We start from the raw sequence: 16,615 nt of genomic DNA on the forward strand, positions 1-16,615 counted from the left end.
AGTTTCAGCTGCAACAGGAGTTCTTTCAGTGGAGTTAGACCAGGGCTGAATTTGGTTCACCAATGTTATCAATAATGAAATCAGTTTATTTAATTGTATCTTGATAATTGTGTGCTTTGTTTATTCTTTACTGTAAAGAATTGCTTCTAAAATTATGTGTGCAATAAATGTGATAAATTGTGCCTACTAAGTAAATCTTAATTATTAACAAGTTACTGTATATTGCAAATTTTTTTATTTGGTGTACACAACAATCTGATCAGAGCTGCAATTCTCTAATTCAGTCCTCTATTCATTAAGAAATCAAGGATTATTTATACAGTGTTCTGTTGTACATTTCACAATAAGAGGATGGGGATTTTAGTTCACAAATCTTTATTCATGTATATATAATCAGACTTCTTATTTGTGTTAGACTTCTTTGGTTTGATGAAGTATGTTACCCAAATGTCACAAGGAAGACAATAGAAGAGGAAAGTAATATGGCTAAGTGTAATTAGAAAACGGTACTGTGCTCATAATCTAAACAGAGCTAGGATGCAGGGCCAGCATTGTCATATAGTCATATGATTAGGTCAGTCCCTGACCTAGCTCTGGTCCAGGTATCTAGCACCTCCCAGACTACTGCAGTTCAAGGGCTCACCTGTGAACAGTCCCTTTCTTGGCCCATTTTATTTATGATATTTATTTATGATAGAGATAGTCTAAGAAATACCCATGAACAAGGTGAATTTACATGATTTATTATCAAATGTGAAAGTGCTTCACGTAAAAGTCAAAACCGCAGAAGCATCGTTAAACATTCACCCTGCTTGAACCTTAAATCTAAGAATGCCCACAGTTAATTTTTGTGTTGTACTTCTTAAAATACTGCTACAGTCTTCAGGATGGAGTGTATTGCTGCAAAAAGCTAAGAATACTCATAATAATGTAGAGAAAAATGAAAAATGTCACCTAGCTAATACCAAAGAGGCTGTTTATTCCCCTTACATTCTTCACCCACCTGCTAGTGTAATTGAACTCAGACCATAACTGGGTAAATAATAGAGCCTGTAAAATTCCTCAGTATTTAATGATTTTTTAATAAAAAATGTATATTAAAAGTTATCTTAATAGGTAGTTTTAACAAACCAACTACATCCCTTAACAGTATTCTCTTTAACCCCACAAAGGATGTTAATGCTTCATCAAATTAAATTATTTCCTTATTAGTATGAAATGAAATGAAATTAAATGACTTTCCTTGTTATTGTTGATTTTTTTTCTTGTCTTTTTTTTTTTTTTTTTAAATACCTGTGATAGGCTGAAGTGTGTGCTGGGACTGTGGCTGAAGTGATCCAGTCTGTGGTCAATGGGGCAGACGGCTGTGTGTTCTGTTTTGGCCATGCCAAGCTTGGTTGGTATTGTTAAATTTCCCTACTCAAGCAGCAAAATGAATATTTTTAACTCAAGATTGCTAATATATTAGATTAGGGAAAACAAACTTTCATTTGTCTGTGTTTAGTAACTGTATTTGAAAGCAGTACACTGTGCATGACCTTGTATGACACCGTCACCTCTCACACATGTATTCACTTCACATATTCTCTAAGTGTCGGGCAGCATGGTCTTTGCAACAGAAGTCCTACATGTGGGTTGGGGCAATCCCGACCACAGCCACAGGTTGAGCAGAGAAGAGATTCAGAGCAGCCCTGTGGAAAAGGATTTGGGGGTGTTGGTTGATGAGAAAATGAGCATGAGCCAGCTTCAGTGTGCGCTTGCAGCCCAGAAAGCCAACTGTATCCTGGGCTGCATCAAAAGGAGCGTGACCAGCAGGTCAAAGGAGGTGATCCTGCCCCTCTACTCTGCTATTGTGAGACCTCACTTGGAGTATTGTGTGCAGTTCTGGTGTCCTCAACATAGAAAGGACATGGAACTGTTGGAACAAGTCCAGAGGAGGGCCACGAGGATGATCAGGGGACTGGAGCACCTCCCATATGAAGACAGGCTGAGAAAGTTGGGGCTGTTCAGCCTGGAGAGGAGAAGGCTGCATGGAGACCTCATAGCAGCCTTCCAGTATCTGAAGAGGGCCTACAGGGATGCTGGAGAGGCACTTTTCATTAGGGACTGTAGTGACAGGACAAGGGGTAATGGGTTAAAACTTAAACAGGAAGTTTAGGTTGGATATAAGGAAGAAGTTCTTTAATGTTAGGGTGATAAGGCACTGAAATGGATTGCCCAAGGAAGTTGTGAATGCTCCATCCTTGGTGGTGTTCAAGGCCAGGTTGGACAGAGCCTTGGGTGACATGGTTTAGTGTGAGGTATCCCTGCCCATGGCAGGGGGTTTGGAACTAGATGATCTTAAGGTCCTTTCCAACCCTAACTATTCTATGATTCTAAGTTATCTTTGAGTTGTTTCTTCATTCCATCCATTAAGTGCAATAGGAATTTTTAGCACTATCTTCAGTTTTTAATGGATGATCCAACTGTGAATTGTTAATAAATGATCCAACTGATCTACAGTTTTACAAATGTGCTTGGTATTGGAGACTTTGCCAAAATACCACTTTTATTAAGCTGTCTAGAAGCTGTGAGTGTCCACTCAAATACTTGATGTTTGTGATGGTACTGTTCAAGTGCTGTAACTGGACACTCAAGTATTTTGATTTATATTCTATTCCCTGATTAGACAATTCACTCGTTACTAATCTATTTCTCTTCTGTCTCCAACAAATCCTATTCTACTGGTTTACTGAATGTTACCAATGGATCAAAACTTGCACTTTGCAAATTTGTTAACATAATTTCAAGTATTCATGGAAAGACAATAAAGAGGTGAATCATCATCAGCAGCACACTGTTCTTTTGGAATAGCACAATTTCAAGAGTAATGATATATTTTGTTCTTGTTTATCTAATACTATTTTGAAAATACTGTCTCTTTAGTGAAGAGGGTTGTATCCTTTGTGTGCAATGATCTCCATTCTTTACTGTCTTAACACATAATTTTACTGACATATATATAAGACTTAAAAGGATAAATCTATTTTCAAGTTATAAAGAAGATCAAGCTCTATCAGATCATGATTATCCTAAATTATAGGTGACAACAACTGGAGATTACTGAATGCTGCAATGCCACTGGCTTTGGCACAATGAATTGAGCAGGGCCACTGGTCCAGCTAATCACACAGATCCTCTCAGCCAGGCAGCAGTAAAACTAGGATGGACTCTTGGATATGTAACCCCCTGTGACCTGCCAAATATGAGATGGCAAATGAGGTGGAAGAGAAAGCCAACAGATAACAGTGTCTCACACATGCTACATGTTCTTTAGAGAGGAGGCCTAGCAAGGACTTTGCTGGAGAATGAGTTGAGTCTCTCTTCACCAACTGTACTACCACCATTCCATCAACCATGGATGTACCCAGACCTTGCCACAGTGCACAGAATTATTTTATTCACTGATCTGTTTCCACGCAGATTCAACATAAGAAATGGAAATGTTATGTAAGGTAATGAAGCAACTAGTACTTGCCTGAAAGGATGTACAACTTTATTATTTGGCTTAAAAATTCAGGAGCTTCACAAAGCTTGTCTAAGAGCATTATATGTAGAGACATGTAAAGCAGTATAACATAATACTCTGTGTCTGATCACAGGAAACTTTTACAACAGAGACAAGCCTGAGCTATAATTGCAGAGTCAAATAATAGCAAACCAGTGGAAGGTTTTGACCCAGATAAGGTATTTCCTCTTGTGTATCCATTTCTGCACCACATTACCACATATACCTGGGTTATTTTGTTTTAGAGTTTTTTTCCCCTTTTCCTGGATGAAGTGATGTCTGTATGATCCTGGGACCAGGTTTCTGTGAGTCTGAACCCCAGGGTAGGAGGCATAATATTCAAAATACTGTTTTGAAATAAACAGTATTCAAAGAATACCACACTCACAGCATCTAAACAGGGATTTTCAGAGACTGTGGCTCTCCTGCTTTGCTCAGTCCCCCACTCTTCACCCACATCTGAGGCTGCAGTGTTCTGCGATAGGGACCTGCAGCACCCTGCCTGGGGAATGGGAGATGCATGAGGTAATGATTTTTGAAAGCAGTTCCAGATTTCATCTGTATTTTCCATGTGCTACTGTGTGCCTGCCTATCTTTCTCCTTTGCTGACTGTTCTTATTCTGCTGAAGAAGTTATTTTCATGAGGCTGGGCAGGATAAAGCCTCTTGGCAGAAAGCTGTGAAGATCCTGGGAGTGATGTTCTCTTTTCTCCACCCCCTTATTTCTGACAGGGAAGTCGTACACCATGATTGGGAAGGATGACTCCATGCAAAACCTTGGCATAATCCCTTGTGCCATCTCCTGGCTCTTCAAGCTGATTAATGAACGCAAAGAGAAGACAGGAGCCCGCTTCTCAGTCCGAATTTCTGCAGTTGAAGTGTGGGGGAAAGATGAAAATCTGAGAGACCTGTTGTCAGAAGTGGCTACAGGCAGCCTGCAAGATGGCCAGTCCCCAGGTGTCTACCTTTGTGAAGACCCCATTTGTGGCATGCAGGTGAATCCAAGGTTCATTTTACATTGAAACCAGCAATATTATTTCGTTTTCCCTTTTTCCCTCCCCCCCCCCCAGCTATTGAGAAGGTTCAAGTTCAAAAAGTACCCAGAGCACTGACTTTCTAGACTTGAAAGTGTTTACCTTAAAACATGCAAGAACTTTATGACCTGCAGCTGCAGGGCCGTCTGCTCTCCTGGCCTAAATATTTGTACCTCTGGTATAACTGATACTGAGTAGGTGCTTGTGTTTGCAATAAAATGTGAAAACATTAAATGCAAACAAAAATTCACCTCATTCTTAAAAATATATAAAAAATGAAAGTGTGATCTCTCTTTTCTAAAACAACAAGATAAAATATTTACAGTACTGCATGAATAGCTGGAGGCCATTAATGTGGCTGTTTATCTCTTTATAAACTACATTATTTATAGCATTTGCATTAGCAATGTTGTAGGAAGCACTAATCGCTTCTTATTAATTGCTGCCAAGAAATAAATTCCTGAGCTGGGCAAGCCAAGAACAACTCAAACTCTCCTCAGGTTTGCAGGTTTAGCAGGAATGAGTAACTGGCTCATGTATTTCCTAGGTAACCACTAGAAAGTCTCAGCAGCCCTATTTCCCCCTCTCCCTTGGTTTGAGGTAAAGAAAGGCCTATTCTTTACTTTTGCTGTTTGTGAGGAAGTAAATCTGATTTTTGTATGAGTAGATGAAGAGGGAGCAAACCACCATGATGGAGCTTGAATACATTCTTTCAGCCTTAAAGCCAAAGTCTGCATCCACTGAGAGCCTGCAGACCACTGCCTATCTTAAGGATAGGGAATGGAGGCAGACAGGAATCGATCTACCCACTCATGCACCCTATTTCGAGGTCCGAGAATCTAGAAATCATGATTCACATCCACAAAAGTAATGAATTGTGAGATTTTTAATAGCAAATAATAAATTTTGTGTTTTAGCTCTTCATGGTTCAAGCCTTTTAGTCACACTTAGATCATATTTTCCATTCTTCTCCATTTTACCCAAGGGCTACAAAGTTGTGTCTTGGTCTTACATAACAGTCAGGGTTCTCATTCTCACTTAATTCCTGGCTTTAGTGCTTAATGGAATATTTACAGTATCACAAGAGGTCTGATCCTCTGGTATCCAGTAAGGGATGCAGTCTAGTGAATATAAGGTGGGAGGCTTGAATCTTCACTGCTCCTGTTGCAGTGATAGACCAGTTAAGATCTGAAGTAGCATACATATGTTACCTATGTTATATAACTGTGCAGCAACTAGTCTCTCCTTAGAGCTTAATTCTTTACTGAGGTATTTAAGAACAATAGCAATAATGAAAATCCCATTATTGTTGCTTATTTTCATATAGATACACATAGAACAGCTATATAAAAAATGAATTATTTTAGATCAGTGGGGACAAAGTAGCTTCATGAGACATGAGACATGAGCCATCTCTACATCTCTTCATCTCTACAATGTAAAATACTGAATTAAGTTGCAAGAATAAAAGCCTTTTTATGTGTATTTACAAGACAGTGATGTTCTGGAGTCATGTATCCTGTACCTGAACCCTCAAAATCCTCAGATGAAGGGAGGATATTACGTTATAGCCATACAGATATATGAAATCAGCAGTGTATAACAAATGAATAATCACCATATGTCATACTATCTGTCATTGGGCCTTTCCAAGTCTGCATGTTTTCTTGTTGCTTACATTAGTGAGATCAGCCCACAGACTGGCCTGCCTTCTGCTTCCCTTGTTAACTCCTTCCTGCCTGCCCCACTCCCTCTTTCTAGAGAGACCTTAGCTTTCATCCGTGTCACCCCATCGCATGCACAGCCCTGGCTTTATCCCTTCTCAGTCTAATTAATGGTCACGAGGAGAAGACAGAACTGTCTTATTGAAGAGAACTTCTAACAGTATTACATAGCAGGGTAGCAAACTCTGAAAATGTGAGTTCCTTATTCTTATTCCAGACGAGTCTGTCCTGTGGGCTGTGGGTCAGCTCTGCATACTGCCAGAACTGATGCCATCAGATTGCACAGTCACATGTCCCTTCCACAGACAAACTAATCCTAGGTGACAGGAAACATGCATGCATTCCTCCTGTTATGGGGGTTAATAATATCTGCCCTCCTATGCTGTCTATCACTTTGGAGAGATAAGAGCAGACTGGTAACTGGGATTGAGGTCGCAAATGTGAATGTATGTACATTACCTGCCTTGTTCCATTTTATGGATTGCCCTGGCTTATGAAGAGGTGCATAGGTTTATGTATGAACGGACAAGAGAAAGGTTTGCCTTCTCTGCTGCTCTCCACATTCTGTGGGGCTGAACACAAAATTCAGTCTTGTTTTTTCCCAGATTTAGCTGTGGATTGCTCTCTTCAAACACTTTCTGAAGGGTAACACATGGTCCTGTCCCTGCCACCCTTCACCAGCTACTGAGTTTGGAATCAATATGTCTTCCACACTTTTTCTTTTCCACTTCTAACCATCAGAAGGACATGGTGATTGCCAGAGCCAGCAATGTAGGAAAAAAAAGGTGGTAAAAATAAAATAATGAATAAGCAAAAATGACTTAAAATTCTGGAAAAGTGAAGGAACAAATTTATGCATGTGTCCTGCTCATAGAATGGTTTCTGGTTGCTGGGGCTTATGTGTAACAACTGCCATGAGAGGTACCCCAAGTGAGAAACCTCAAAAGCCTGGATTAAATTGTGGTGCTCCTGGAGGACATGGTATTGCCACTGCTAGTGTCAGAAGGGTCTCATTCCATCAGACAGCTCCTCCTTTTTGGTGCCATCAGAAGCCAGTCCATCCAATGTGTGTATTGACTTTGGGAAGTTATCTGAAAGTGTTGACTTGTGAGGGTGTTTCTAGGTCATTTCTCCCTTGTATTAACTGCAGCTTCAGAATCAGAGCGAGCTCCGTGCCCCGACAGCTGAGAAAGCTGCCTTCTTCCTTGATGCTGCCATTGCTTCACGTCGCAGCAGCCAGCGGGACTGCGATGAGGAGGATCACCGCAACTCTCACATGCTCTTCACTCTGCACATCTACCAGTACCGCATGGAGAAGAGCGGCAAAGGCGGAAGTAAGCTGTTCCTTTGCTCACTTCAGTCTCCTCCAAGCCTTCCTGGAAACTGGCTTTAAACAGCCCATTAACCAATATTCTTTAGCAGAGTTCTCCATTCAGCACGGGATGGGGCTGGTCATACCAGGATGTCCAAATGCTGTTAAAGGCCATTGAGGATTATTACTGTCATTTGTCAATTTAGTTGCTGTTGTGGAGATACTAACAGTCCTCAGCACTCTCTGGCTCTCTGTATCTGAAAAAAAAAGTGCTTTTCAAATTGGCTGTTAGTATTATCTTTATTGATAGTGTTGAGGTCATGGATTAAAACATTGTGGTAATGGGAATTCCTTGCCACCCTTATGTTAGCTGTTCCACTTCTGCACCTGAATAAGTTGGTGTGCGTGGAAGCTGATTTTGGTAATCCATAATCTGTACCTTTTCTGGGAGATTCATAATATTTTAGTTGCTGGCCTGACTACATGTGCACAAAGGACTCTCGTGGCTCTGAGCTTTTCAGATTGGCTTGCTCCTTCTCTTTGCCATGGATGCTTTCACTGGCATTGAAATTTCACTGGCACTGTCTCTACTTTCATTTCCCACTTGTAAATGAGGAAAAGATGCTTCCATGTCTACTTACATTTTTCTGTTCTTTTCAAAGGTTTTTATCGTCTTGCACCATTCATATTTTTTATTATATTTATCTACTGTTTCAAGTCTCCCAAATTGTTTAGAACTGCAGAGATACAGAGGGATTTTTTTTAGTAAGTTCCAGTGATAAAAGATTTGTATGCCATATGAAGCACCTTCACCGAAAAATTTTCACATTAATATTCTTTTTTTAAAATAATTTTTTTACAGAGAAAAAAATGTTTGTTTGAAAGACACCAGAGACCTCTGCTTCTTTAAATTTGTGGGCTTAAGCAATTCTGCAGTAGTAGCATGTATTTCAGCTCCTGGCTCTTTGTAGGTTATTTGTAATAAGGAATTTATTGCAAGCTGTGATGTGTACTGAGTGAACACCACCACAGTATTAATGGCTAATGTTTGATTGCAGAAAACTTACATTGGCTGTTCTTGAAAAAACAGAAAATTGCTCTAAATGGAAATGCAGTTTGCATGTGTTTAAGCAATAACCCCAGTGGAATTGGCAAGCAAAAATCTCAATTAACTAAAGGTTTATTAATTAACCACCCTGCGGTGGAAAGGAAGACTGAAGGCTCAAACAGACTTGTTCATATGAATTAAGATGGCTGAATTTGAGGGAATTATTATTAAATTTTTTTACTGCATGCAGGTACATGTACACACAGTTCTTTTCTACTACTTTCAAATGCAATTAATGAAGGGAAAACCAGAAATGTTTTCCTGTGGCTATAATGACACATATTCATTAAAGGAAGACATGATCCTGTTGGATTATAATATGACACGCTTTGCCCACTGACTTTAGTTATACCTTTGTCTTATGGCAATGCCACCTCCTGTCTTCAGGTTCCCATCTCTGAGTGGTCTCACAGGCCAGACAGGGTCAGATCTCACTGATAATTGAATGAGAGGGCAATTTCAGCTGCTCAGGAAGGGCGGCTAGTGGTTATCACTGTCTCCTGCTGTAATGAATGACTTTTCTGAAGAAAACCCACATGAAGATGGTAGAGATGTATAAGTTTCAGTAACAGGATCAAAAAAACCAACAAAACCACAGCTTCTAAAGGAGAAGAGATTAAAGGGCTGGGTAATGTATGATTTTGGTAAAAAATGACAGAATAACACACTAGTACTGTACTTACCTCCTTGTTAGAGTCATTACCAGGGATGTCATGAAGCAGGCCTCATACCATTGAAATAAATGGCATTGTGGCAGAGCTGTCACAGTCATTTTTCAGCTGTCAGCTCTGCAAAATCTCTGTGGCCATACACAAAAACAAGCGTGAGGATGTTCCACTTCTTTTCTCTATAGTTGCCAGGCATGTTAGTGGAGAACTTGCCTAGCAAATAACTTAATTTTCAGCTTAAGCAAGTGGATCTGCCATACTAGAAATCTGTTACTTGTAAATTAAATAAAAAGGAAAAACCCAGTAATTTCTCTTATTCTGGATTTCCTCAGCCTGTGTAACAGGACTATGTGTGGAAACAGTATGATTGAGATTTTGAAGGGCAATAATTTCTTTCATTATCTTTTGTTTCTCCAATGTCTGGTAATCTTAGTAACAGAAATATTTATTTAATATAATTCAGTAAAGTCACCTGCAGTCATTTTCAGTAGCAACTAAACATATTTCATTGTTTTTCTAAGGAAATCATTGGGGAATACTCAAGAAAGGTAATTTCAACCTTCTGAGGGTAGGAGTCTTAGAGGACTTGGGGATTCTGAAGTCTAAGAGTTTTAAGGACTTGTAGAGGGGAGGCAAAACCCCTTCCTGATCAGTTCAGAGGAGGTGAAGGTGCACCTGCCTGAATGATTCCCCAGCGAAGCCTGACTTTCTGCAGCAAGTGAAATGTGAGAAGTATCCCACCACTTTGCACCACTGAGGGACAGTGGTGAAACTTCCATGGAGATGTTTAATAGGTTGTTATATTTGGACTGTTACAGCGTCTTGCGTGTCTAGTCACCAGCATTAATCAGACATTCATTGTTCACTTCTGTTCCTTGATACTCAGTATGACTTAACTGATATTGCAGTCTAATTTAATACATGGAAGTCCTGTGTTGTCTAATACTTAACATAGCTGAAGAATTCACAGGATTTAAAAAATGCAGAAGTTCCTGTATTTTAACAAATGTTGACAGATATGCTGGCTATGTTTTTGGAACATTATTCTCAAACCCCATAGCATATATCACTTTCACAGGAAAAGGCTTCTCTTTCTTCTTCTCCTTTTTCTTCTTCTTTTTTTTTTCCTCTCTGGTTTGCTTCTTTTCATCTTCTCATCCTTTTTTCTCTTTATTCTTGTTTCTTTTTTCTTTTATGATGAAAATCTTGGAATTTTACTGTTGTTCATTTTAATTAGGTATCACCTACAACAGAAACAGAATTACAGAGTTATATATAACACGTTCTAAGGAAAGTATTGACATGCAAGGCACCAGGCAGAAAGGCTAAGCACTGAGTCCTGTCTTTTGCAGTGCTTACAAAACAAAATATCTTTCTCCTTATCTTTCAATGTAGGTTAACATGTTTTAAGTTACAGCTAATAGTTATATATACCTTTAGTAGCTGTATGTTTTCTACAGTTATATGCATTTGCTTTCTATCAGCAAATCTACAAAATTATATGGCTGCATATCACTTTTTTGTCAATATGTAGAAGTTTTATAAGTGTCTTCCTCATATCTGTATGTAAATTTATTTCCTTCTACCTCTGATGGCACTTACAGGCCTGTATACTACATGGGACCACAGCTACTGAATGCAGGGTCACTGAAAAAACATGCTTGTGGTTGATAAGACATTTCCAAAGCAATTAAACATACCTAGAGGATTCTTGTCTTAGATCCCCATCATGTAGCTGCTCTCATCGCCATCTTTCTTTGTGAGCTGGTCTCCCACCACTGCTAATCCTTTTTTTTTTAAGAGAAGCATAAGTTGAAGTGTTGTGCCATTGTGACAAAAATGTCAAAATGGCTGTGAATTTATTTACAGAGAGGTAAACTCAGATGTGAAGGTGTCTCTTTTCCTGTTGAAGTTATGTTTGTGTCCTCAAATAGTGCTCTTAACTTTTGAGTTAAGATCCTAGAAATAAAACTGCCTTTTCCCACAGATTACTTCTAAACTAACTTTTGAGAATAGGGAGGAGTGGTCAAAGATCAGTTGCAAAAAAAGAGACCCAGCTAGGAAATTGTCATGAAAAAGGAGAGATTTAGAAGCACTTCCATGAAGTCTGCATAGTCCCCACCCTGTGTTTGCAAGGAACCATAAACATTTAAAGAGAGCAAGAGTCTGTTAATTTTGGTATTTCAATGCTAGCATTTTTTCACCTTAAAGGTAATGTGTCAATACAGAGTAAACCAGAAAAAGCATAGGGAACCACTGCCAGTTTTACAGAAACTATTATCCGATAACAATCCGTTACCCATGGCATGGGAAACGTTTTCTTAGCCCAAATGATGATATAAATGTATATAGACTTAAAGCAAAGTTGACCATCCTACAGACACCATATGTTCTTCTGAAGATCCAGTATTCAAAATGGAAAAGATAGGAGAAGCTACCACAGGATCAATGCGCACCAAGCAGGAATTCCCAGCCTGTAGTTTTCTGGACAGAGGAACAGTAATGACAGAAACTGAACTAACTCGAGTACAGGCTAATGCAGCTATATTTAGGAAAAAAAGGCACAGTGGTGACTCTCGCAGAGTTAAACCTGCAGGAGTGGGTGAATACTGAAACCCTCAGCAGTTCTTAAGCAAAAGCAGTGTACAGAAATAAAGGCTGACACTGAGTTAACAGGATCCCTGCAGTTTGTGAATTAAAAAGGTTTCTGGATTGTTTCCTCTTTGGAAGTCGTGGTGAGTCTTTTCCTTTCCTGGGAAGCTGCCTTTGGAGGCACACACTAACTGTTTGCTTTCTTTATCCATGGCAGTGTCTGGAGGTCGCAGCCGCTTGCACCTTATCGACCTGGGTAGCTGTGTTAAAGTGCTCAGCAAAAACCGGGAAGGAAGCTCTGGCCTCTGTCTCTCATTGTCAGCACTGGGCAATGTCATCCTCGCCCTTGTCAATGGAAGCAAACACATCCCATACAAGTAAGTGGTATTCTATGTTGCACCTAATGAGAACCTCTGGGCCTGAGGCAGACTTAGGGTAGTCAGGGAAACGGTCTGCTAGGGTTGGTGCAGCCTTCTTCAGGCACAGCAAAACCTGCCTCAGGTTCAGTGACACCTGATCTAACCTTACGTCTGGTAGTTACACTGTATTTGGCATTCAGGTTTCAAAGGAAGAAGCTTGCTGAAATAGGACCTTTCATGTCTTAGAGATCTTAAGAGTCAAAGTTCAGCACAGCAGGATTTTGTTTTCTGGGAGTGTTCTAAGATTTTTTAATGTTTCAAAACATTTGAGAACCAGTTTCATGTTTGCTCCACAGAGACAAATGTTGCTGCCATAAGGCAGCGCTACAGAGAAAAATACTTTGCTGTTCATTGTGCAGTGTTTAGTTTCTTGAAAACCTATGTCACAATGAGCATGCATGTATGTCATGAGATTCTTTATGTGATCCAAGGTTACTTTGCATTTTATTCTTGTATGGTTTGAATCTCAGTGTCAGCCTTTCGTTTGTGAAAAAGAAGTATGCCCTATTTGTCACACTAGACAAGTGATCTTTGCTACTGCAGGTAGCTTCTGGGAAATTAGAGGAATTACTCACCTAGTGGGTATGTTTTGTACTCATTTCTCTTCATTGTTGTCTCACCCCATTTGTCATGTGTGCAGGTCTGAAAGCAAGTCTGGATTCATTACCCAACCCAGGCAGTCATACAGCCTTCCTATTGAGAAGTTTCTGATTTTGTGAGCAGTATTGCTTTTCTCTAGCCTAAAGCCTAGGGAGTAGCAACTAGCACCACAGGAATGGCTTACAGTAGTATCTTGTAATCGAAATGCTAATGAGTGTCACCAATCATTAAGGACATGTATATGAGATCTGGAGTTAGGAACAACAGGATTACATAAAAACCAAATCAAGTCATTTACATAGCATGTTTCAGTCCATACATTTTACTTTTTTAGTCATTTTGAAGGCTGCAAACATCACAGTTTTCTCATGTTCATTCAAGATTGCAAGGTATTGATGAGTTTTACTTCTTTGGTTTTGCCTTCATTTTGGAAAATAAAGATGAATTGAGATTGGGTTATAATTTTATTTTTCTATAACATTTATTTTCCAAAATTATTTGGCACTCTGTGTTTAAAACATGCTCTCTGGAAATATTCCTGCAGCTCAGTCAGACTGGAATTCAGTGAAGGGCCAACCAAATTTGTTTGTATAAACATTCATTAAATGTTTTGTAGATCATGCATTTACTCATAATGTCAAGATAGTTTAAACTCTGTACTTCAAAACTGTACCTCAAACCAGCATCTCCACTTCAGTTCATTTCTGTAAGAGCAGGTATTATAAATGCAGAAAAGTGGGTGGTCATCTATAAATCAGAGGCAATGTATTTCTTTCTAAGGACAACTTTAATGCGTAATTTGGAAAACATACTGGCATATTTTGGAGCAAATTCTGTTCACTTCTTGCCAAGAAAAGTCCAGAAAGACTTTTATTCCAAAGGTGATCTACTCATGAGCAATGTAAATAAGAGTCTCTATGGCTGGGTGCATACAAACATTTTTTGCTCAGTGATCCATCAATACAGTTGTCTATGGCTCCTTGGTGGAGAAGACAGGAAGGAGGTGTGGGTGGGTGTGCTTCACTGTAGAAGAGACTGAGCATCCCATGGTCTGATGTGATATATGTTCAGCAGAAGCACCTCTTGTTCAGTGCAGCAGCTGTCTGAGATGATTTCCTAGCTGAGATAATTTCCCTTTCTTTAGGGGTGTTCTCTTTCACTGTTAAAAATAAAATTAAAATTTTGTTAACTGCTTCTTTTGAGTGGGACCAAAAGAACTGAAAGAACAGAGGTGTTTCCTTCTGTGACAGCACTGCACATTGTGTGTGTGGTCTCAGGGGATTTCCATAGAGCAGCAGACAAAATGGAGCATCTTTTCCTTATCTGAGCTATCAGCCATTAAGTATTTTATAGCAGCCTGTCAGTAGGCACGGCATGGCTTCCTGGGAGCCCAGATACTTAAAATTTCATAGGCATCGGGTTTTCTCATACCGTAGAAATTTAGTTCTCTAAACTCTGAGAGGCTGCAGGCTCCTAAGATCCTTTCAGTGGTGTATCCAGCTTTATCTCTGCAGGTAGCAGCTGTAGGGAAAAGCCTGTTTGGTTTCATAGCTGGTACAAGCAGATGCTACAGCATTGCCTTTAGTGGGCTGTGTGTTTATACCAGAGATGAATTTCCCTCTCAGCCTGCAGTCTATGAAAAACACATGCTGCTTTTCAGCTCATAGTGCCTTTTTTTTTTTTCTTATCCATAAGGCTAAGCCTTGGAAGACATTAATTTGGAATCTTTCTCCCTTGGGAACACCACCACCCACCCCTATTTTGGGAATGGTAACACAGATTGACACTAGCTTGAGCAGGAACTTGTTCACTAAAAGTTGTAAGAAAGTTATGTAGACGTTCTAGACATCAAACAGTACAGGATGATATGGTTTGGGGTCTTGTCCTACATTAAATTCAGAAGAATGGGCAATCCTTATAACGGGCAACCACATGCAGCTAGTGAGTGACCAGGCTATGAGCTCTCTGAGTTTGTGTCTTTCATGTATGTACTTATAATCTTTCTATTATCTCTCTCAGTGGATTCTCTGTCACTATTAATATCCATACCTATTTTGAACCTTACTAAGCACATCGTCCAGTCATGGTATGAATCAGTGAGTTCTTCCAGCTCAGCATGTTATATAAAAATAGAATTTTTATTTTGACATAAATATATTGCCAGTTAATTTCACCAGATTCTTTTACTCTGGAGTTATGAGAAAATCCCTCGAAAGACTGGGCAAGAATTATTTTCTCCACAGGAACATCAAATATCTTCATAAAAATTGGGAAGGGGCCCTTGCAAGCCCAAAGAAGAGATGGGAGTCAGCTCCTTCCCTGAACCAAGTTTGATGAGGCTCAAATCTGCTCCATAAGGAGTGTTTTGCTAACTGGCAGAAATTGTTAGTGCCTCTTTTTTTTTTTTTTTTTTCCTTTTTAAGACCATTTCAGCTTTACATCAGTGCTGTGTTATCTGCCTCTGATTTCCAAGATAAATGTGTTTTAAATCCTCAAATGAATACCCATTTACACAAACTCCAGATACTGGTTTTGTATAGCTCACTATTCAAAAATTACTCCAGTTGCTAGGCAACAGGGGTGGTGATAATTCATAGTAATGCTGTTTTGGAAATAATCATTTTTATACATTTTAATGACTATGAGAATATAAGAAACTGTTTAGGAAAGCGCAAGGCTGTATGAATTTCTCTTTTAGAAAATGTTCCTTGTTTTATTTAATAGGCTTTTCTCTTAATTGCTATCCCAATGTGTTAGTGATTCTGGAAGGATCCTGTATTTTGAACTATATGCTTGAGCTCATCCAAGGAAGGAACCTAGTCCATAAAATAGATATGTGTGAGTCAAAAGAATGAATTTTATTCTTGGCACTTCTGCTTCTCTGTCATATGGTTGCAGTTTCTCCCAGATCTTACATGCTGGTATTGTTTGTTTTTTTTTTTAATCCTATGCGTAGAAAATAAAATGGTGTTAAGTGAATGGTACAAGGTTGCACAAGAGGCTTAGTGGCAGAGCCACCATGTTTTAAGATCTAATCTGATGCTTAAATCATGGGCTAATCCATTCTTTCTTCCTTCATGACCTTTGGGAAAGAATTTATTTCTGTATTTATTTATTTATTCCCATTTATAAAACTGAGCTAGAAAAAAAATTGAAGTAGGACTTTGTAAAGGGCATTCAGACCTGGCAAAAAGCAGTAATGACACTTTAACTATTGCTAGGATTCTGGGGATTCTGTTAGCTTCCCCCCCACCCTTCCCCCCCTTTATTTTTAGAGTTAAGGACTCACAGAAATGGTCCTAATGAGATGCAATATCTGAATATTTTTTAAGGGTAAATAATTATTGCTTTTAAGTGAAAAGGATAAAAGGGAAAGTGTTTCATTATAATATTGTGGTATAAAAGATGAGTCTAAAGAATATGCTCTATATTCGATATTTTCTTTAAATTTTTAGTTAATTATTGGAGTAAAAATGAAAATTAGATTTGGATGTATCCAATAATTTAGATTCTTCTCTTGGTTAAATGGGTGTTATCTGTCTACTGTTGTTTCATCTGTGTATACAAATGTGTGTGAAGAGAACTGGGGTGCCAGCTGTCTTTTGTTTATAC

At 39.1% G+C, this 16,615-nt stretch overlaps 1 protein-coding gene across 1 annotated transcript in view; it reads left to right on the top strand.

The window, feature by feature from the left end:
• Nucleotides 1–16,615, top strand: part of KIF26B (kinesin family member 26B) — a 286,800-nt gene that overhangs the window by 225,791 nt on the left and 44,394 nt on the right. The window contains exons 7-10 of the mRNA XM_034061110.1: nt 1,303–1,396; nt 4,279–4,541; nt 7,455–7,638; nt 12,202–12,361. Of these exons, the coding sequence (XP_033917001.1) occupies nt 1,303–1,396; nt 4,279–4,541; nt 7,455–7,638; nt 12,202–12,361 (701 nt within the window). The remainder of the gene's footprint in view (nt 1–1,302; nt 1,397–4,278; nt 4,542–7,454; nt 7,639–12,201; nt 12,362–16,615) is intronic.

Source organism: Melopsittacus undulatus, chromosome 3 (genome assembly GCF_012275295.1).
Source record: "Melopsittacus undulatus isolate bMelUnd1 chromosome 3, bMelUnd1.mat.Z, whole genome shotgun sequence".
Taxonomy (NCBI): Eukaryota; Metazoa; Chordata; class Aves; order Psittaciformes; family Psittaculidae; genus Melopsittacus; species Melopsittacus undulatus.